This window comes from Myotis daubentonii, chromosome 9 (genome assembly GCF_963259705.1).
Source record: "Myotis daubentonii chromosome 9, mMyoDau2.1, whole genome shotgun sequence".
NCBI classification, from domain to species: Eukaryota; Metazoa; Chordata; class Mammalia; order Chiroptera; family Vespertilionidae; genus Myotis; species Myotis daubentonii.
Window position 1 is genome coordinate 80,367,448 of NC_081848.1, and position 22,631 is coordinate 80,390,078.

At 54.1% G+C, this 22,631-nt stretch overlaps 1 protein-coding gene across 4 annotated transcripts; it reads right to left on the reverse strand.

Annotated features, from left to right (window-relative positions):
- Positions 1-442: 442 nt before the first annotated feature.
- Positions 443-21,711, reverse strand: DPP3 (dipeptidyl peptidase 3). 4 transcript variants are annotated; one of them, XM_059709995.1, is made up of 18 exons: positions 21,582-21,711; positions 20,157-20,434; positions 16,423-16,512; positions 15,750-15,887; positions 15,126-15,200; positions 14,543-14,636; positions 11,901-12,031; positions 11,664-11,794; positions 11,535-11,593; positions 9,773-9,967; positions 9,494-9,606; positions 9,148-9,240; positions 7,498-7,560; positions 7,275-7,399; positions 7,041-7,161; positions 5,952-6,131; positions 3,578-3,740; positions 443-996 (listed from the first exon to the last, which is right to left on the reverse strand). In XM_059709995.1, the coding sequence occupies exons 1-18, from the start codon at positions 21,631-21,633 to the stop codon at positions 824-826; spliced, it is 2,274 nt and encodes a 757-aa protein (XP_059565978.1). In that variant the 5' UTR covers positions 21,634-21,711; the 3' UTR covers positions 443-823. The 4 variants fall into 4 exon arrangements, with proteins under 4 accessions (XP_059565978.1, XP_059565979.1, XP_059565981.1 ...); XM_059709996.1 differs by having other exon boundaries at positions 20,157-20,431; positions 21,582-21,710; XM_059709998.1 differs by lacking the exon at positions 21,582-21,711 and adding an exon at positions 21,264-21,287 and having other exon boundaries at positions 20,157-20,431.
- Between the last annotated feature and the right edge of the window lie 920 nt (positions 21,712-22,631).

A 22,631-nucleotide genomic window follows, 5' to 3' on the forward strand; every position in this document is an offset into this window, starting at 1 on the left:
CTTTGCTCCTTCCCAGCCGCAGCACCCGGGCCCTGTGATCTCTGGGTCAGCGGCAGGGCGCAGCCCTTCCAGTGTTTGAGCAGCAAAAGTAACTGGAACCATCTTCAAGCTGAAAAGGGCCATGTCCTTTCTTCCCGCCGAACCAAAAGGACCAGGCTCAGAAAACAAAACACAAGGCTCAAGAGATCACATCTAGGATTCTGACTGGAGTTGCGGGTTTCTAGTTTTTAGGCTCCCAGAATATTTCAAAACACAAGAAATGCCACAAAAGCGGAGTGCAGAAATTGTGCTATGTTCAGTTCTGTAACTGTGCGCACATCCTCAGGGGATGGACGCCTGGAAATGACCCTCCTGCCCCCTCCCCAGCCCCTGATCCCACTACCCTGGTAGGAGCAAAAGAAAAGTGAAGCAAAGACGAGGAGAAATTACTCAGACCACAGTATTTATTTATTTATTTCTAATATTTATTTTTCTGGTTATAAAAGTAATCCATGAAGAGCCCTAGACAGGGAGAGGTTTTGAGTCCTGCAGGCTCTAGACAGGTCACTTCTCAGAACTTCCATTTCCTCATCTGGGAAACAGGATAAGGCCCTGCCTTGCCCATTCCGCAGAGGGCAGCACAGATCAAATGAGATAACACAGGGAAGTAGTTGGTAAAGTGGAAAGTGCTGCCAAATGGAAGGGGTTAGTGTCACCACCCTCGGCTGAGGTAGCACCAAGGCCTGAGCTCCTGCCCCTCCCTTAGCCCCTGATGCGCACATAAAAAGGGGGCCACTTGCAGCCTTGGTTTGATGGAGTGGGGGAGGGGCTGTACAAATCTGCTTTAGGCCTGGCCAGATGGCGCCTCACAGGGGCCCTTCCAGAACTGGGCATCGGCTGTGGCCAGCTGGGTGAGAACCTCCTCCAACTCGGGCCCATCCTCTGGGAAGCGCTCGGAGAAGGATCGGATGAGACCAGCAGCCGAGGCCTCGTACTCAAGAAGCTGCACTTCTGAGCCTGGGGAGGAGATGGAGAGAAAACAGCAGCAGAGAAGGGTCTTAATAGGGAAGCAGAATTGTCATCACCATCAGCAGCAGTGGCGGCGGCTAGTTCTTCCTGAGCTCTTACCATGTGCCAAAAATTGTGTCCAATGTTTTAGGTTTATTATCTATTCCTCCTTACAATAACCCAATGAGGAAGGAAATATTGGGGGGGGGGATTTAATGAGTTGCTGCATTCATTCATTCATTTAACAAAAGATGTATGCCAGGTGCCATGCCAGGATAAACAGACACTGTCCTTGGCCGCTTCTCAACCTCTAAGCCTCAGTTTCCTCATCTGTGAAGTGGGGGTGAGCACAGTACCTCTTCCCTCAAGAAGTTGTAGTGATTAAATACAATAATGCATCAAGTGAGTGCTCAACAAGTGCTAGCAGCGTTATCTCTGACCTATTTCCTCATCTCTTAAATGGGGCAGCTCCGAGGGTCCTCTGAACACTCCTGGAAGCTTCCCTCTAACTCACATCCCCCCACAGTGCCTTGTTGTGCTCTGTGGCACCGTGCGCTGTATAGAGCTAAGAGCACAGGCTCTGGGTTCCGATGGCCCAAGTTCAAATTCTGGTTCTGCCGTCCATTAGTTGTGTGACCTCAGGCAAATACAAAGTCAGTCCCCCTGTGTCTCAGTTTCCTGCTGAAAAATGGGGAGTTACTTCCTCATTAGGTTGTTGGGAGTTAATCCATGGGAAGTTTTTACCCAGTGCCTGGCATATGAAAGTCCTTGGAAGTTAGCTATCATCATCACTACCAACACTACCTTTGAAAATCCAAACAAAAAAATAAAAAGAAAATCCAGCCTGTCCTTCAGGCCTTGTGTAATCACCACTTCCTCCCCAGAACCCTCCCCGACTCCCTTGAAGGTGGACGTGACCTTCTCTCTTCCTGTTCAAACCACTGTTTGCGTCTCCTGGGCACTCATGTAGGCTTTCCTAATGGGCTGTGAGCTACTTGAGGCGAGGGTCTGGGTCCGATTCACCTCTTGATCCCCAATGGCCCTTGCAGGGCAGAACAATCAGAGTGATGACGATATTGTCCATGGAACCAGCACTTACTGTGTGCCCAGCATGATTCATATTCATTCATTCATTCATTCATTCACTCATTTGACAGGCACTGAGCAGCTCCAGTGTGCCAGGCCCTGTATTAGGTGCAGGGGATATGCTGCTTCTGCTGTCATGGAGACGAGGCAGACAGGAAAATGGCAGAGTGATGGGTGCATGAAGAAGAGAAAGCCAAGAGGGACCAACGGGGTTGCTTTAGATTGAGGGGTCAGAGACAGCCTCTCCCGGGAGATGCCGTTATATAGAGACCCAAATGACAAGAAGAGCCATCCAGACAAAGATCTGGGAGAGGACCACGCCAAGCAGAGGGAACAGCGAGTGCAAGGGTTCTAAGAGCAGAGCGAGCTCAGGGTGTTGGAGAAACGGAAAGGCCCATGCACCTGGAAGGCAGTGAACCAGGCAAGAGGGTCGCTGAGGTCGGCAATGGGCCAGGGCCAAAGCCCATGGAGCCTCTGGAGTGCAGAGTAAAGAGTTTAGGATAAGCCTCTTAAATGCTTCTTCCTCACCAGTAGGAGGTAATTACCGAATTTAACCCTCACTACTGCCCAGGATGTGGTAGTGAAGAGGAAACACTTTTAAATTCACTCTTGGCTCATCTAATATCGAGCTATAAGCCTTGAGTAATTTACTCTCTGTGCCTCAATTGTCTTATCTGTAAAATGGGGTAATAAAACTATCTACCTCATTGGATTATTGTGAGGATTTAAAGGGTTGGTCCATGGAAAGCACTTAGAACTTGAAGGAAGTACTTAATTCAGGCTCACTACAATGTAAGCACACATCAAGGCTGGCTTTATGAATGAAGACACCCAAGCCCAGAGCAGCCAAGTGCTAGGACAAGGTCGCAGAGCAGTTCCGAAGCTCATGCTCTAACCGCTGATTGGCACCGCCTCTTCATAGGTGCCTCCTGAGCCAGATGTCAGGGTAGACGCGTCAAGGGGGGAGGGAGAGTGAATCAGCAGGTGCTGGGATCCCTAAGGGCTTTGAATACCAAAGATCCAAGTGCGATGCACACGGGGTCAGGGCTTCTGGGAATGGGCTCATCACTTGAGAAGGTAGAGGGACCACAGGGCTATGATCTCTGTCCTGGCTCTGCTGAGTCACGTTGTCCCCTGGGTTCCACTCGGCCCGCTGGGTCCCAACCCACTGCCTGATGTGACTCACTTCAGGGCGAGGTCTGATTCTCTGGTACCATGGCTGCCCGCCCTGGGGTCTGCATGTTCCACTAGCCCTGGCTCTGCTGGCCTTTCTGAAACCTTCTGTTCCCATCTTATCATCAGCATGACCACGGACAGTGGTAGTGATGGTGGTGATGGCAGATGCCAAGGTTTGGGCCTGAGGGTTGGCCTGAGGAGGACTGTGGCAGGGAGATAGGTAGGAGTCACCCCAGATAGCCTTCCCTGGGCCCCTGGCCAGTGGCAGGCCTCTGTGCTCCCACAGGGCTGCACGGCCCCCACCAAAGGCGGCTCAGGAGTCCGTTACCTTCGAGGCGAGTGTTGGGCTGAACGATGAGCTTCCGAGATTCCTTGCGGAGCAGCACCGTGTCCCTGAGGCTGAGGAAGCACTCGGGGGGAGCATCCGTGACCGCCGCATACCCCTCGTACAGGGCCCGGCCTCCGGACACATCCCCTGTGGACTTCAGTACCTGTGGGCAGGCAGAAGGAGTCAGTGCCCGGTGGGCGCCCACCCCGCATCCACAGGGCTCTGCCGGGGCCGCAGCTGATGGCGCCCAGCCCTGAACCCTGCTGAAGAGGACAGAGAGGCATGCTAAGTGCTTAGCACACAGTGAGTGCCTGTGAAAATAGCTAACATATATGTTATAAAGAATAAGACACCCATGCAACCGCCACCCAGCTTAAGAGTTCGTCCAACTGCCTTTCCTGGCCTGCACCCTGTGGCCTCCGGGCTGAAGAAACAGCCCTCAATTCTGTGCTTTTATTCCCTTGTTTTCCCCTCAACCACACATCACGTAAATGTTGCCGTGTTCTGTGATTTGCTTTTTCTGTTCAAGTTATGCCTGAGATTCACTTGTGTTCACGCATGCAGCCCTAGTTCGCACGGCTGTACGGTGTTCCACTTGTAAACACACACAAGCGAACCTCTTCCGTTGATGGGCAACCTGTGCTTTTGCCACCCAGTACGGCTGGGACAGCCTTGTATGATGAACATCCAGGAGACGTGATGGTCTGGAGGCCGGGTGACCGCGCAACCTTACGGGCAACATGCAGGCCGTTCTCCAAAGTCGCACTAACTCAGTGGGGGAAGCAGGTGGCAGTCACTGCCCCGCATATCGGGCTGCTGCGGGCAGTTTTCATTTTTGCCACGGGCGTAAATCTCACAGGGTTTCATTTATGCTTCCCTGATTACTGATGAGATCGAACATCTTCCCATAAATTGGTGGCTTCTTATTTTCCTCTGTGTTCATGACTTTTGTTTATTTTTCTGTTGGATTGTCTTTTCTGCCTCCTGCACATCCACACTGGGGATCAAGCCCGCAACCCGGGCATGTGCCCTGACCAGGAATTGAACTGTGACCTCCTGGTTCATAGGTAGATGCTCAACCTCTGAGCCACACCGACTGGGCTCTTCTTCATTTTTTTTAAAATATGTTTTTATTGGTTTCAGAGAGGAGAAGGGAGATGAATAGATAGAATCATCAATGATGAGCGAGAATCATCAATCAGCTGCCCCCTGCATGCCCCCTACTGGGGACTGAGCACACAACCCGGCATGTGCCCTGACTGGGAATCAAACGGTGACTTCTAGGTTCATAGATTAACGATCAACCCCTGAGCCACACCGGTCGGGCTCTTCACTTTTCTAAAAATTCTTTATACATTTAGAGACTAACCTTCGTTAATATATATGCTAACATATAAATACCCTAGCCTAGTTTGACTCATCTTCTCACCTCCTATATGGTGACTTGTAATGAACAAAAGTTATTTCTGATGGAGTTAGAGATCAATCTTTTCCTTGGTGGCTTGTGCTTCTCGTGTTTGGAGACATTCTCCTTCATCCTGAGGTCAGTTTAAAACTTTGCCTTTCACATTTAAACCTTTAATCTCTCTGAGACTGGTTGTGTGTATGGTATCAGGAAGAAATCCAATTCATCTCAATAAGGACAGCCTGTTGCCTCAGCACCACTTTCTGAACGGTCCCTCCTTTCCCCAGTCATCTGCAAGGCTACGTCTGCCATATGCCAAACAGTCGAGGCCTGGTTCTTGGTTCTGTTCCACTGGTCAGCGTGTCTACTGCTGCCCCAGTGCAACACTGAACCCAATAATCTTAGAATAAATTCTGGGAGCAAGTCTCCCAGCCCGTTCTGCTTCAGCATTGCCTCGGCTCTGATTCATAGTCCTCTGTGCTTCCACCTAAATTTTACTAGCAGCCCTAACCACTTTGGCTCAGTGGATAGAGCATCAGCCTGCGGACTGAAGGGTCCGGGTTCGATTCCAGTCAAGGGCACGTACCTCGGTTGCAGGCTCGATCCCCCGCCCTGACCAGGTAGGTGCCTGTGGGAGGCAACCAATTCATGTGTCTCTATCACATCAATGTTTCTCTCTCTCTGTTTCTCCCACTCTCTTCCATTCTCTCTACAAGTCAATGGAAAAATGCCCTCAGGTGAGGATTGATAAATAAATAAACAAATTTTACAATCAGCTTGTCAAGTTCCATGAAAAATCCTCTTGGGACTTTTTTCACCCTTGCTGAACTCTCTTATTAATTTCAACAGCTCGTCTGTGGAGCCTTTTGGCTTGCCTATGAAGCCAGTCCTATCATCTGCAGAACGGGAAATCGGGCGGAGAAGCTGGGTGAGTCCGGAGGGGCTTCCGCGGCAAGAGGCCCCGCGTACCTGGAGTCTCCGTAGGAACCGCTCCAGGGCGGGCTTGCCCACTGACCGGATCTTGCTGCGGTCAAGGCGGACCCGGGCATCCGGACGTCCATCGGCGCCTGTGGTGGGAGTGATGGTAACGAGTCCCTCGCCGGCCTCCAGTAGGACCCTCAGGATCACAAACCGGGCCTGCATGTGCGCCTGCAGGGCCAGGGAGAAAGGAGTCGTTTGTAGCCCTGAGGTAAGATATGGTAAGTGTTCGGTCCAAGACCTGATATATAGTTCTTGCTCATTGTCAGTTATCCTTACTGTATTCTCTTCTTTCCTGCCTATTCCTCTTCCCTCAGATGCCCCCTCCGTCCTTTGCTCATAAGGGAGGGCAGGCTGCCCTGGGGGACACAGAGGCCATTTCCAGGCAGGACCTGCGCACCCCTGGCCACCAGCCAATTTACAGATGACAAAACAGAGGCCCAGAGAGGTCACGTGACTTGCTCAGGGTCGCACAGCTGCTAAGGGAGAGCCAGGGCTCACTCAGACCCACGTTTCCCGACTCTAAATGTGTATTCTTTCGATGATATAGTATTGCCTCCTGAAAGCATACTTATTTGACTTTTTAAAACATTCTACTGCTTAGCCTATTTCCAGAGGACATCTCGTACCCGAGCAGTCAGGCCTGATGGCTCAGGAGGCAGATGCTTGGATTTGAACCCTGGCTCTGCTACTCACCAGCAAGTTACTTAACCTCTTTGGGCCTCGATTTCCTCATCTCTAAAATAACAGTAATAATAGTACCTACCTCCCGGGGTTGGTACTGGGGACAAATGAGTTAATTCATGTAAAGTGCTTAGAACTGGGCCTGGCACAAAGTCCTAAGCTAGTCAGCTATTAGGAGTCGCAGTCAAGTCATCTCACTTGATTCCCTCCAAGGTGGGCAGGGAGCGCATTACTCCCATTTCACAAGACACTGACGTGACCTGTCCCCAGACGCAGTGGAGTCTGAGATTAAACCCAGTTCACGTGCCTCCTAGACTGTCCCCGCCCTGTACCCAGAATCCTGAGCCTGGCCCCCATCTCGGGCCCCCCCACTCCTGAGGGCCCCCAGGGCCCGACCTGTCTCCAGTTGGAGGCCTCAGGGGTGTAGAACTCCAGAGCCAGCAGCCCAGCCCGGACCATGTTGAGCCAGTTCACGTAGATCACGTCTTCCGCATCGGCCCCCTCGAAGCCAAAGATCCTGGGGACAGGAGAGGGCGGTGGCAGGGGGGTCGGAGGCTGCCTGGGCCCTGCCCTCCCTGCGGGCCCCCCTCCGCCCAGAGAGGAGGCAGCCCCCACGCCTGCTGCTCGTACTCCAGCACTTGGGGGTGGAGGCAGAGGTAGAGGCCCACGCTCTCTGCCCGGCACTCTTCGTAGCTGGAGGCGATGGTGCTGAACTTGCTGTCCCAGGTCTCCCCGCTCCGGTACCAGCTCTGAATCTGGGAGGGGAGACCCAGGAAGCCGGTTTAAGGATGGCTGCCACCCCACCTGTGCCCACCCTCCCGGCACCCTGGGGCTCGGCCGAGGCCACCCTCACCTGCTCCCCTGTCTCTGGGTTGATCACTGTCTTCTGGTCGAAGTTGAATGCTCCTTTCTCATCCTGCAAGAGAAGGATCATTGACAGGGCTGGCGGGGGGGGGGCGGGGGGAGGAAAGGTGCCCATGCCCAGGTCTGGGTGCTCAGGCCTGGGCTCCAAGAGCCTGATAAGTGGCCCAGAAAAATGACCGGGGAGCCATGAGCGGACAGCAGGAGCAGCAGGTCCAGCGACACATCGCTGCCTCCAAACCTGGGTCCTGTGATACCCGCTGCCCCCTCAGAGCCCCGGGAGGTGGGAGAACCAGGGCCACTGCCCCAAGGCAGGGAGAGGACGCTGAAGGCCCAGTCATGTGAAGACCCGAACGCAGTTCTCCAGACCCCAGCAGAGATGTCCCGGTGGGTGGGCCAGAGAGACCGCTGCTCCTCCCTCCGGCTCCCCACGGGCTCCCCGGGCTGGCAGAGCCCAGCACCTGTGCTTCCACCTCGAACAAGCATCACCCTCACTGTCCTGTCCATGTGCTAAGCATCTTTCATGCATCATCCCTTCAAGCCTCACAACTACCCTCCGAAGAAGGTTCTATTATTACCCCACTTCACAGAGCAGGAAACTGAGGCTCAGAAACTAAGATCCCCGAAACAGCATCAGAGCACACAACCCCTGGGCACACTGTCTCTTAATAATGTGTTCTTATTACGAACACATTTGCTAAGAGCCTCTGTGTGCCAGGAAAGCCCAGGGCTTTGCTGCGATTCCTCCCAACAGCCCTTATAGGAGAGGTCAGGAATCCCATTTTACAGACATGTCAACTGAGGCTCAGCGAGGGGAACAGACCTATCCGCATTTGTCCCTACTTCCCTGTGACTTCAAAGCCTAGACAAGGCCTGACACCAGACTGCTGCTCTCACCAGCTGCTCTTTGAATCCTCCTGACTTCCAGGCCCAGATCCCAAGACCCAGCTCTGGTTCTACCTTCCCCATTCAGTGGGCAGCCCCACCCACAGGGAGCAAGCCCAACTTCGAGCCCACACTCTCGGATGCTCTCACCCATCCCCTCCAGCTCTCTCATCTCTACAGCTCTGGCTGGGCATCTCTCAGCTTGCGAGAAAGCCTGTCTTTTTTTTTTTTTTTCAATTTTTTTTTTTTAAACCTCTGTCTTATGTACATTCCCTGAGTGGGTGTCCCGGGGGCTGCAGCCACTCTGAGCAGCTGGCAGGAAGGGGCTGCTCTGGGGAGAAGCGGCTCCCTACAATACCTGAAGGGTACAAGCTCTAGGAACTGCACTACAGCGTTATAGCCTCAGGACCAGAGCAGCAGGGACTGTCCCCTGCCAGCCTCTTTGTCCCCAGGGTGGCCGGAGTCCCTCCCTCAGGGCCGGCTTCCTTGGCAGGAGCCCAGCAATTCCTCCTGTCGGGGAGATTCTGTCGGGGGGACCACAGCTGGACTGTCCTGCGCGTCCCATTCAATCCTTGGAGCTTCTGGGACATCTTGGGGGAGGGTGAGATAGGGACTTCGCCGCTTAAGGGGTCATATTCGCCACCTGCCCCAAAGCCCCTGCAGGCAAATACTGGAGCAGCTTCACCCCTGAGGCCTGATCAGGGAGGGGCAGGGGAGCTGTATGCCTGTGCCCGGGGCCCACCGGCCCAGTCCTTACCTGCACGAAGAGCTTGCCGCTGCCGTGGCCCAGCAGCTCGTGCAGACCCACCTGCACATCAAAGGAGGGCCCCTTCCAGCGGATGTACAGGTCCTGCCGAGACAATCAGAGGCCACACTGTCCACGGCCCACCACGGCCTTACAGCCTGCCACGCAGAGGGCCCAGCATGAGACACGTTCGGTAAAGGCCTACGACACCTCAGGCTCCACCGTGGACACCGTACGCTCAGGTAAGGACACAGGTTCTGAAGCCACAGGTCACACGGCTGAGAAGCGGTGCCCTTTCCCAGACCCTGCACTAGGCTGGCTGCTTCCGGGGCCCTGCCTCTCGGCTGCCAGTGCCCACCTTGTCTTCCTCCTCCAAGAAGGTGAGCTTCTCCCGCTGCGTGGCATAGGCCACGGCCAGCACGTTCCCCAGGGACACGTTCTTAAAGCCTTCTGTCTGCCGCAAGTCGTCATCTGGAGAGGGCAGGAGGGAACCGGAGAGAAGGGGCAAAGGTTAAGGGTCACAGACAAGGGCAAGAGGCTGGGACGGTGAACTGAGCAGGGCAATGGTGGCCAGGCGAGTGTGGAGGAGGAGGGGGAGACCCCAAATGGAGGCTCCTGGGGGCTTGGGGGAGCTCACAGTTGGGGATGTTGATGCCGGCAGGAATGCCGGAGCCGGCGAAGGTGAGGACGTCCAGGGAGGTGAAATCCGGGGTGAGGAACTTGTCCTTCTCGAAGGCTGGGGGCCAGGGCAGCTCCTTCAGCAGCTGCTCCGCACTCGCCACCAGCCGCTCGAACTTGGCACTCATGGCCTTATTCACCATGGCCACGAAGCCTGCGGGGGAGAGGGGGTGCGGGTTGGCAGGGCTTGCGGGGGGTCCTCACCCTCCTCAACCCCTCTACCCGCTGGTCTTCAGCACGGAGTGCCCGTCTGCTGCACGCAAGAACCCTGCGCTGGCCACTGGGGAGAGCAGCGACCCTGCCTGCTCACGGCTTGGGTGGCAGGAATTGGGGAGAAGCGCTTCGCTGGGTAACAACTGAGAAGAATCTTAAAGGAGTTTGTGGGAGTACGTAGGGGGAGCGGGGTAGAGATCGGATTCCCAGTGGAAGGGACTTCAGGAGCAAAAAAAGGCGCTCTTCTGGGGAGCTGTGCGCGGTCCTGCATGGCGAGAGCAGCTGGAAATGTGCGATTGTGTAAACGCTGCTTTGAGTCAGGAACTCGAACTGCATCCTATCTAACAAGATCAGTCCAGCCATTCTGCTCAGCGGCCTCACGCACCAGCTGAACTGTGGTGACCTCTGGAGGGAGTGACAGAGGCGAAGGCAGTAAAGGAGAGATTTTACATTCTGTCCTACAGACTGCTGGATTGTTCTAATTATTTGCAGCAAGCATGGATTTTTAAGTCACACACATATGTGTTTAAACATGTATAGCTCTATATAAAAGTCAAAGACAAAAAGTATATTCCAAATTTTAACCTTGGGGTGGGTGCAATCAGTTTTTTCCCTGTAGTTTCAAAATTGTTGGCCATGAACATGCACTACCTTTCTAATAACACAGTGAGTTACATAAAATATGGGGGAGGCCTCTGAGCTCGAGGCCGCCGAGGAGGCCCTGGGGTTTCAGCCCTCAGAGCAGGCCTTTTGGATCAGGACCCGGGCAGGAAAGTTGTGGCTGTGCACACCTGTCTCCCACTCCGGCCCCCGGCCTGCCTGATTCCGCACGCCTTGTCCTGGGCCTGGATCTATGGGCTCAGATCAAGCCCCCTGTCGGCTGCTGGGGCTTTCCTCTCTCCTCCCAAGTTAATCTCTCTGGCTTTTTGGCAGTTGGATGCTCCAGACTCTACGTCCTGGAGCTCGGCAGAAACAAGTCTAAAACCTCAGGCGGGTCCTGTGGAGCGTGTGGGCACGGGGCCGAGGCAGCCTGCCACCTGCCCTGGGAGAGCAGCAGCCGAGTCAGGTTCTCAGTTATGCTCCCAATCACCCAGCACTTTTATGTGCCTGGCATTGTGCTGAGCATATATCTCCCTTCCCCCAACACCCAGAGGGAGCGACTGATGCTCGGAGGTGGGGTTAATTGAGTAGCAAAGCCAGGCTTGGACAGACAGAGCCTGTGTCCAGATCAGGCACCAGAGGCAGCACCCAAGTGGCTCAGAGCCAAGGCACCTGGGCTCGGCCACCCACCTACTGTGCTCCAGTTCCCACATCTGTAAAGTGAGGGTGGAAATCCTCATAGGACAATGGTGTCTAAACGAGCTAATATAGGTAAGTGCCCTGTACACGGTACATCATCACGGCTGGCACTTGTCAGTGTTATTATTACTGCCAAGAGGAAGGGGGAGACGCCTCAGAGGACACAGGGAAAGGGCTTCCAATCTGACCTCCCGCCTCCAGGACGTTACCTTCGAACTCTCCACGGGAACCAAAGGGGTCTCGGTAGCTCTCGATGAACCCGATGTAACTGGGGAGAGAAGGGCAGAGATGGAGGAGGGGTGGGCAGGAGGGCGGGGCGGGTGAAGGCCGGCCCTCACCTCTCCACGATGGGGCCTTTGTCCTGGATCCAGAAGCGGGAGCCCCTCTTGTGGGCTTCGATGGAGCCCTGGGTGAAGCTCTCTATGTACTGAGCCAGCATCTGCTCCTGGTGGCTGTTGGCCGCATACGTCTGGGGGTGAGAAGAGGCTGATCAGCCTCAGGCCACCCCACCCCCAACCCCCTTAGCTGCCCAGAAGGGTCTGGAGCCCGCACACCTCGACCCCCGCCAGGCCTACCTTGGCTTTCTCCAGGTGCTCCACCACCTTGTGCAGGATGGGCGCGTAGTCCCCCCGGGTCACCCGGAAACGGCTCCCCCGGAATTCGTGGCTCTTCAACTTGGAAGTCATTTCGGAGTCTAGAGCAGGCTCTGAGGGGAAAGGGGGACCGCTCAGGAAAAAGGCGAGTGTAGAACACCCAGCAGGCCTCTTACCGTGACACACTTATTCTAAGCTTTTCCATGGCTGCCCATTGCCCACCGAAATTAGTATAAACTTTCATCTTCAAAAATAGACATATTATGGCCCAAGACAGTTGGGCTCCGTGGCTAGAACGTCGGCTTGTGGACTGAAGGGTCCCAGGTTCGATTCCAGTCAAGGGCATGTACCTTGGTTGCAGGCTCCTCCCTGGTCAGGGCTAGTGCAGGAGGCAACCAATCAATGTGTTTCTCTTACATCGATATTGCTCTCTGTCTTTCCCTGTCTCTTCCACTCTCTCTAAAAAATCAACGGAAAAATACCCTCGGGTGAGGATTAAAAAAATATACAGACATAATATAACACGAAATATTCTAAGAGCTTTACATATGGCTTCTCATTTAAGCCTCACAGCCATTCTGGGGGGAAAGGGAAATTATTATCTCCATTTTATAGATGGGGAAACTATGGCACCATAGTTTAAAAGTGTGGCTTTGGTGTCAGGCTGCCTGAGTGTATCAGTTATCTGTTGCTGTGTAACAAACATCCCCTGGAAACAGACCCCAATTTTCCTTTGAGAACCCCCCACCATTAATACCTCCAGTTCAGGTGGGAGGAGCTGACCTCATTGCCTAGCTCCAAGATAGGCTTGGCACCCAGATGTACCCACTCAGGGACCTGGCCCTTGACTACAGGAATTGGTTCACAGATAAATATGGGACCCAAAATAGAGAAATCAGTGTCACTCCCAGATTCTTATGAAGAAATTCCTGAGAGAAAAGGACCCTCCTTCAGCTGAAATGACCAGACTGGTGGCTAGCAGTGATAGGGAAGGGGCACGCAATAAAAATAGAATCAGTTGTTTAATATCTACTCACTGTAAAGCAGATTTTTTATTATTATTTTTTTTTTTTTTACAGACCCAGGGAAACTGGAGGATGTGTTGCAAGAGGAAGAACAGGCCCTGGAGACAGGCAGCAAGAGCCCAGGTCCAAGACAGGACCTGTCTGGAGGAAGACAGCATTCCGGGGCTGACCTTTGCAAGGGCAATGAAAGGCAGACCCGGGACACTCACTAACTTCAGATTTTTTATTTTTATTTTGCATAACACCTCCCAACAAATGCAATGGGCATGTATTCATAGCGCGCTCTCCAAGCAGACGTGGCAGTGCGCTGCGGCGTTATTTTAATAATCCCGGGCGTCGTTTTTCTCCCTCTACCTTTTATCGCTTGGCCCCATCAACACTAATACCTCGCATACACTCTGCGCGCGCCCACAAACACCTTTTCTTTCCTCCTCTCTGCATAGGGCTCATTCCAAGGGCTGCCCTTTCCCCAGCCTTAGGGAAGCGCCCGGCCGCCCAGGATGTGCCTGTCGTGGCCGGGATGTGCCTGTCGTGGCCGGGATATGCCTGTCGTGGCCGGGATGTGCCTGTCGTGGCCGGGATGTGCCTGTCGTGGCCGTGGGCACACTGTGTGTTCTCAGCATCGAGAGCTCAGCTGTTCCGCCTGCGATGATTTCAGCCTGCGATGATTTCAGCTCGCAGGACCAGTGAGCGGCCTGTCAAACTGTCAAGCAGAGCGCAGCGCCGCCGGAGGAGCCGCAGAGAAAGGCACCGGGTTTGAACGCCGGCCACTAACTTCAGATTTTGTCCCCCACCCACTAACCCGACATAAGAGCTTGTTTGAAATGAAATGTCCGCGCGGTCTTTCCAGGGTGTTGCCCCTGCCCCTCTCTCAAGCTGCCGGCTGTCTGATTAATAAAACACACCATAAAGATTCATCCTCGTCTCTACTTATTTGACTCTGGTAGCGGCGGGCAGCTCGGACCCTTTCGTGTCCAGTATCAGCAGGACCTATGAGAGCAGCCTGCTGAGGATGAACTCAAAGAGCCCAGCCAACTAGCTGGTTTGGCTCAGTGGATAGAGCGTCGGCCTGTGGACTGAAGGGTCCCGGGTTTGATTCTGGTCAAGGGCACATGCTGGGTTGCAGGCTCGATCCCCAGTAGGGGGTGTGCAAGAGGCAGCCTATCAATGATTCTCTCTCATCATTGATGTTTCTATCTCCCTCTCCCTTCCTTTCTGAAATCAATATATATATATATATATATATATATATATATATATATATATATATATATATATATATATATTTTTTTTTTTTTTTTTTTTTTTTAAAGAGCCCAGCCAAGAGATGGAGAGAGAAATTTTCTGAGATTACTGCCTGAGCAGCTGGAGCCAGCTGTGCCTGAAGCCTTCCTTCTCTGGGCTTCTCAATTACCCCTGTCTGTAAAGTCCCCTTTTGGTTTTGACAAATTTGAAGGATTTCCTCACTTGTAACCAAAGAGTCCTGAATAACAAAGTAGAGGCGGACTTGGGCTTTATCCTGAGGGTACCTTGAGAGGTATTTGGAAGCAGTTCAGTAAGTTCACCATCCCCACGTACAGAATACAGAAAGGAGCTCACCTGTGCCAAGCACCGAAGCCAGGCGCACCTCGTAGCAGGGCTTCCCATCCTGGTCAACCTCCTTGAAGAGCCGTGTGTTGTAGGCACTGAGGTTCTGGAAAAGACCAGGGCAGGGGTATGAGGGAGAGTAAGTCCGGACCCGGGGGGAGGGGGAGGGAAAGCCAGTCACACCAAGGACAGAAGATATGGAGTCAAAGGCCGGGGCTCCGGGGGACCTGCCCGAGCTGGCTGGGAGGGGAGAGCCAGGGAAACTCTGCTCTGCTCAGTGCCCTGAGCACAAATTTTTACTAAGCGCTGACTCAACTGTGCCAAGCACCGCATGACAGCTAACCAGGGCTACGCAAGGCAGGGCCCATTTCACAGGCAAAGAAACGGGGCACATAGCTGCTGAGCTGGGAGGTGAACCCCACACGTGACTCCCCAGCAGCTCTGATGCTCTGCCTCGACCTGTCTGGAGGCTGTCATAAGGCCCTTCAGCCTGGGGTGGGGTGGGGTGGGGGCGTCACGGACCCAAGCCGAGACCCAGGAGTAAGTGCCAGTGGCGAGGGGGCCCCATCAAACCACTACCCCAAGTTCCCCAAACCTGTGAGTCCAGAAAGTCTTGGGCCAGTTTGGCATCTTCCATGGTACAATCCCCAGAGAAATAGGTGGTGATGCCCTGTGGGGGAGGGGGCAGATGGAAAGGAGTTGAGGAGATTGGGGACTGCAGGGGCGGCTGGTGAACCTCCTCCCAGCGCCCCCTCTCCAGCCCCAGGCCTCCTGCATCTCCTCAGCAGCCCCCACCCTGTCCCCTCCATCTCTTTCCAGGGGAAAAAGCTGTAAATCAAACAACAGAGGAAACAGAGGCCCATCTCCAGCGACCCGCAGCTCTGCTCCAGCCTCTCACAGGCCGGCCCAACTCCACGGCTTGCCATGTGCTCACCCCACGCAGCGCCCAAGAGACGGGAAGCCTGAACCCCCTCCTTTCCTTCCCTCCGCAGCTCCCTCCAGCCCTCAGTTCTTCTCTCCTTCCCTCCTTCTGCACACAGCACCCCAGGGTGCCAGAAAGCATGCTACCCGAGCTGCTTTTCATCTTACAGCTGGCAAAACTGAGGCCCGAGGTGGGGAGCAGCCTTGCCTCATGCGCACACGGCAGAGCCCACGGCCTCTCGCTCCGCACCACACCAGCTGGCCTCAAGGGAAGCCCCCCCCCCCCCCCCCGCCTTACCTCCTTCCCCAGCCCGAGGTGTCGAAGCCTCCGCTCCAGAGAGAACATGAGCTCCCCGCAGGCCTGCCAGAGGCCCCTGACTGCTGCTGGGTGCTGCTGAGCGGCCTCACTCCCCAGGATCACGCGTTCCAGCTTCTCCTGCCGGGGAAGGAGCCCACTGGGCTGGCCACACTGCCCAGACCTGCCCCGGGAGCCTCCACATCGCCCCAAGCTCTCATCCCACAACGTAAGGCCTCCGGCGACCGATGGGCCAGCAGCACCGGCAATGCCCGAGAAGCGTCGAGCCTCGGGCCCTACCCGAGACTTCTCTACCAGAGGCTGCATTTCTACGAGATCGCAGGGCAGTTCGTGTGCACGGGAGGGGCCGGGAGCCCTGGTGCCACAGCTGCCTCGGCCCCAGGTGGGCCCGAGCCCCAGTCCCAGGGAGGGACTCCCCGTGCCAGCAGGCTTCATTTCTGCAAGCACCTAAGAGTTTCCAGAGCACTTCCACATCCTCCCCTCGCCCACCCCCTGGGTCAGCACGGCCAGGAGGAGGCTGCAGCACCCAGCGAGGCTGGGTGGCTGACCCGAGGTCATGCAGATGGCAGCGACAGGGTGGATGCTCCGCTCAGGGCCCCGAACCCACCCCACCGGCCCCGAAATCCCGACCTTCCCCAGCCCCCCCTCAGCTCACCTTGGGCAGGTTGGGCACAAACTTGGTGTCGCCAAAGGACTTGTAGTTGCCCATGTTGGAGTAGACCCCCGCGGCATAGACCAGGAACGCCTGGGGGGAGGTGGGCATCAGACACCTGGAGGCACAGCCGCCCCACCCGGGGAAGTTCCCTCCTGAGATGGTAACACCCAGAGGAACCAGTATGGGTGAGGCTGGGAAATCTGGGGGCAGGACCCAGGTCCCGGAAGGCCCCCACCTGGCCCCAACATACCTTCACAGACCAATCTTCACACACCCACTGTCCCTCCAAACTGGTCTCAGCAGCACCCAAACATATCCAGGTGCTCACCCACCTTTGTCCCCACTATGCCCAGCACCCTCTCAGCCACCTGCGGCCATCCCATATGACCTCAAGGCCCAGTTTAAACACCACCTCCTTGTGCAGCAACCCTGCTGTCCTCTGCCCCCAACCTGGCCGGCAGCTAGCTGGCACCGGCAGCATCCACTGTTAGGGCTGGAGCGGTATTGGTCATCTACTCTATGGCTTTTGCTGGCCCCAAACAGTCTCCCTTCCTCCGGCCACAAAACCTCCCATCTCCCTTCCCCCCAAATACATTTATAACTAACCCAAGTCCACTTTCAAATAACACTATACGCTTTCCTGGGTGGTAGCAGTACCTTATAATAAAAAAAATAATCCTAATTCCCGCCTTCCCTCCCTTGTGTCATTTATCTCACTTATACGCAACATACATTAAGTTTTACTTACATACAGACACATGTAATTGAATACACGGTTGCCATGATTTTGAACAAATTGCTCTCTCTTAGATCCATGAAGAATCAGAAAAAACAAGCTTTTATTTTACCTTCACTTATTCCTTCTCCAATGCTCTTCCTACATCACCAATGTAGAGATGAGTTTCTAACCTATGTCCTTTCCTTCTCTCTAAAGAACTTCTTTGAACATTTCCTGCAAAACAGGTTCACTGGCAACACATTTCTCAGTCATTATTGTTTCCGATTTCCTTCTGTTCTCTCCTCCTTCTGATATTCCCATTACATAAATTTATGCCTCCTTATAGGCGTCCCACAATTCTTGCATATTCTGTTCTGACCCCGCCCCCACCCCCATCTTTTTTCTCTTTGCTTTTCAGTTTTGGAGGTTTCTATTGAGATATCCCCAAACTCAGAGTTTCTTTCCTCAGCAGGGTCCAGTCTCCTAATGAACCCCTCAAGGGCATTCTTCTTCTGTTACGGTGTTTCTGAGCTTCAGCAGTCTGCCCAGGGTTCTTCCTTAGAATTCCCACCTCTGTTTGCATTGCTCATCGTCCTTCCACGTGGTCTACTTTATCCATTAGAGCCCTTAACATATTAATCATAGTTGTGTCAACTCCTGGTCTGAGAAGTCCAGCATTCCTGTCATATCTGAGTCCGGTTCTGATGTTTGCTCTGTCTTTTCAACCCACGTTTTTTGCCTTTGGTATGTTTTGTAGGTTTATTCTTGATAGCCAGACATGATGCACTAGCTAAAAGGAGCTGCTTGCTGTAAAGAGGGCTTGAGGAATGTGGTGGTAGGTTTGGGGGCAGGGAAAGCATTCTATGGTCCCACGATCAGGTCTCTGTCTTTTACTTTTTAATTTTTTTTATTTTAAAGGTCTGGCTTGTTTTTTTGTTTTGCTTTTTAAAAAATATTTTTACTAATATATATATATATGTATGTATATATATATATTTACTGATTTCAGAGAGGAAGAGAGAGGGAGAAATAGAAACATCAATGATGAGAGAGAATCATTGATCAGCCGCCTCCTGCATGCCCCCTGCTGGGGATGGAGCCTGCAACCTAGGCATGTGCCCTGACCTGGAATCCAGCCGTGACTTTCTGGTTCATAGGCTGACGCCACAGGGCCAGGCAGGTCTGTCTTTCAGTGAGCCTTTGCCTCTGGCTGAGAACCTCACATGAGCTTCACAGTTTCACGTCCCTGACTCTCTCTTAGGTGGGACGGGATGGCTAGAGCGGGCTGGAGTCGATTATCTCCTTTCTCCCAGGTCAGCCATGTTCTGACAAAACCCTACCATAAGGCTCTGGCTAAACAGTTTCTCCTGAGGGCAATGTTAGGAACAGAATGTTTAGCACATTTCAAAAATGGCTCCTTCTCTCCTCCTCCTGCAGGAACCACGAGGGGCTTTGCCTCGGAGATTCATTCTGAGAACTAGGTCAAGATCCTGGAGGTAAAATCTTCAAGAGTGTGGGGATCCCCTCCCCGCCCCCATATGACTGGGTCCCTCTGGAGTTTTTAAAGCTCAGAGTTGTCCACACTGAGCAAGTCGCCAATTTCAGCTCAGGTTTTTCTCCCCCCAGCGCTGGTTTCAGTGGAGGTTTCTGCTCATGAAGTTTTGCTCTGATAAGTTGTAATTCTCTGTCCTGCCTGCCTCTCTCCAATTTGGGGGACAAGAGTTTGCCCTGTGACCTCACTTCATCCAGTGATCTAAGAAGAGCTGCTGATTTTCAGTTTGTCCAGCTTTTTAACTTGTCATTAGGACGGACTGGAGACTTCTAAGCTCTTTACATGCCGGGCCAGACACTAGAAGTCATGATTTCCTTTTTCAGTTAAGTCAGTTTGAGGTGAGTTTCTGCTTCTTACAAACAAAGGAATCCCACTGGAAATAGGAGTACTTGAGCAGCGCTTTTCCATTTATAAGCAGTTCCCCAGCGTTTAGCTCTTTTAATGAGTAAGTCAAGGATTAGAGATGGGATGTGATTACACAAAGGTTGAAAAAGATAGAAGAAACCGCCTGGGCCTCAGCGCAGAGATAAGCAATCCAACCCCTTTATTTTACATATAGAAACACAGGCCACAGCCGCATATATTCTTGGTGAAGCTTTTTTAGAAGATGACTTACCAGCACCGATCAATGGTAACTGTACCGAGTCTTTGCCACAGCAATTCTACTCCTAGAAATAGATCCTACTCACCCACGTGCACAGATATGGTCATTGTGGGACTGCTTATAGAACCGGGAACAATTAACGTCCAGCAATAAAGAAAAGACCATGTTGATTATAGTGTACAACGCTGTGGAATGCTTCGCAGCCAATAAAAAGGAATGAGGTGAATTTATATGTACCCCATGGAAAATTTCCAAGACGTGGTGTTTGGTGAAAAAAGCAAAGCTCAGAGGAACACAGAGAAAATGATCTCATTTATGTAAAAGAGAAAATAAGGAACTGAGACGCGTACACATGTACGTGTGGGAGTCTGTGATACAGAGGGTTGGAAAGGCCGTCCAACCTCCCGTCCTCAGCGGTTACCTCTGGGAAAGGCACTGAGAATGAGTGACCTCTGCAATACATTAAGAATGCATTCATGTATTATTTGGCCAACCGGCCCACAAACAAACAAAAACCAGGGACAGGAAGAATATTTTGCCCAGGGACTGGTCCACACACAGACCTGATTCCTACCCTGGCCTCATTCCTCTACCATCTCTGAATCTCCAGCTGTTTTTTTTTTTATTCACAGCCCTGTTATAATCACTGTAGCCAAACTTTATCTTGGAGGCAGGTCACCACAACCCTAAGAGGTATAGACTACCCTCGTGCATATTTTGCAAATGAGAAGACTGAGGCTCCAGTAGTTGTAATTTTGGGTCTGAATCCAAAGAGAGAGAAAGACCTTTATCCCCCTCCTTCCTGGTCCCTCACACCCGCAGACCATTTACGAAATGCAGGTTGGCCTGAAAGAACTGACCTGGTACTCCTCCTCGGTAAGGCCCTCAGCCAGGGCATGCTGGCGGAGCTCATCCGGATCCTGGGCACGGAAGAGGCGGCTGAGCAGGGCATAGATGTAGGGGGCCTCCGGGGAGGTCTGCAGCAGCACAGCCAGGCCTCCATACCAGGCGGCGCGAGACAGGTGGTGGGCATAGAGGCGCTCTGTGGGCGACAGCAGGCGGAAGGCCTCGCGGCAGTCCAGGCTAGACACGCCGATGTCATTGGGCAGGATGTACTGGGTGTCCGCCATGGGTCCTGCTGAGAACCATCACCATCATCACAGCCGTCATTTACACCACATCAACTGCACCCCTGGCTCTGCACTCACATCTGATTTCATTTAATCCTCCCCAAAGCCCATGAGGAAGGAAACGCCATTGTACCCATTCACCAGATATGCTCACTGAGGCTCCGAGAAGGTTAGGTGACTCACCCAAGGAAATTACAAAATACATTGGTGGGCCATATTTGGCCTGTGGCCCCTCCACCTTAAATAGTGAATCCAACTAGCTAGTTTTACAGATGGGGAAACTGAGGCCCAGAGAGGTTAGGAGCTGTGCCCAGTAACACAAGGGAAGGGTCAGAAGCAGAGACCTGCATTTCTAGACTCCCAGCCCACATCCTTCTCTGGCTACCCGCTCCTCCTGACCTGCTGGCCTTCAAAATTCTCCCGCAGGTTCTTCAGTTCCACTCACCCCTTGTTCACAAGGACAGAGCCCCAGGCTACCGGCTGGAAGAGCCAGTTCCAACCCAGGCTCAGTCCCAGACTCCTAAAATCAAGTCAACTGTCTCACTTTTCTGGGCCTCGGTCTCCGCCTCTGTACAGGGGCGGGGGTAACAACCCCAACCTCACCAGGTGGGCGTGCAAATTAGATAAGGTCACCGCTGACGTAATGTACCTACAGCAGCTAGTGCTTTTCCTTTTCCTTTTCCTCTCTCAGTGCTCGCAGGATCTGCCCCCTGCATCCTGCTGCTCTCTCCCTGTGCTCGGCCGGGGGAGCTACAGAGCCACCCAAGTTCGGCGCTGGAAGAAAACTCACTTTTTACAGATACGGAGGCTGAGGCTTAGCGAGACCGAGTAACTTACGAAGATCTCACAGCCTGTAGGCACCCAGGTGTCTCCCAACCAGGACCTTCTCCACACCGTCCTCCCGCCCGGGCGGGCGAAGTGTCTCCAGCATCCCCCGCCGCCCCGATGCTCCGCCCCAAAAGCACCATCACCCAGGTTCTGCAAGGGGCGTTAACCCTTTGCTGCCAGGGGCATTCCTCCGCTCGGGGCCTCGATGGCTTTAGAAGGGGTACCGGATGGGCGGGGAGAAAGGGAATGGTCTTGCACCCGGTCCAGATTCGCCCTGTCCCCCGAGGATGACACATTATGACCCCACACCCTGGCGCCGCGCCTCACCTGCTGCCGCGGCTCCGATCGCAAACTCACTTCCTGCTTCCGGCTCCCCCATTCATTGGGGCTCCGCGAACTCCTCCCACCGGCCAATTGTCGGGCCTCGGGACCCAGATGGGCGTCACCTCCAGCCAATAGGAGCGCCGAGGCGTGCTCCGCCGGCCTGCCGGCTCCCCGCTTCCCGGTGCTTTGGGGTCGCGCGGGGGTTGGGGGTGGGGACCCTGCGGCCTTGGCCTTTTGTCCGTAGGTGGTGCTCGCGCCGGGGCGGGAACCCGCGCGGCGGGCCTGGCCGCGGCCTGGCGCCGGCAGACCGGGCTGACCAGGTCCCCGCTCCGGGCGGGGCGGCATGGTTCCACTCCCGCCCCACACACAGCCCGACCCCGACCTCCTTTGGGGTTTTCCCAGTTCCCGACCTCAGCTCTCAGCAGGTGGAAGCCTGCACCACGGGGATGCATGGCGGCTCCCCCGCCCTCGCTGGATTCGATGGCCAGTGGGTGGAGATTCTTTGGAGCCGGCCAAGCTCTCCCAGCAGAACACACCGGCTGCGGGCGAGCAGGCTGCAGCCTGGGTTCGGATGGTCCCACCCGTGCCTGCACCACCCCCGACTCACCATGGGCCGGGAGCGTGGGTGGCGCCAGCCGCTAAACATCTCTGAGCCTCATTTTTTTTCAGCACAAGGAAGCGAGGGGCCTGGCAATTTCTTGCTGCTTGGCGGGCGCCTGGTGGATGAGAAAGCCGCCTGCGACCTAGAAAGGCTGACCAGGGCAGAGCTGGGCCTGAGACCCACCTTGTATGTCTGGATGGTCTCACTGGAGTAGGGCCTGGGTGGGGCACAGCCTCTGAAAGTGCCTGGGGCCCAGCTGGGACCTAGGGGGGTATTGTGAGGGTCCCCCGATCAGAGTGGAGGCGGAGTCAGGCCATCTGAAGTGAATCTGGCCTCCACCGCCTACTGGCTGTGTCCTTGGTTGGGTCGCTTTACCTGAGTGTTGGCAGAAAAACTGGGCTAATAATTGTTTCCACTCTGAGGGATGTCAGCGTCAGTGAAGTGTGGACTGG

Bases quoted from the DNA above. Each gene is read 5' to 3' on its own strand.
- DPP3 (XM_059709995.1), bottom strand. From the start codon at position 21,633: ATGGGGGAGCCGGAAGCAGGAAGTGAGTTTGCGATCGGAGCCGCGGCA. The intron at 6,132-7,040 runs GTCGGGCCCTGG...CTGGCCCTGCAG, and splicing joins AGGCCTCCAACTGGAGACAG to GCGCACATGCAGGCCCGGTT. The intron at 997-3,577 runs GTAACGGACTCC...TCTCCTCCCCAG, and splicing joins GCCCAACACTCGCCTCGAAG to GCTCAGAAGTGCAGCTTCTT.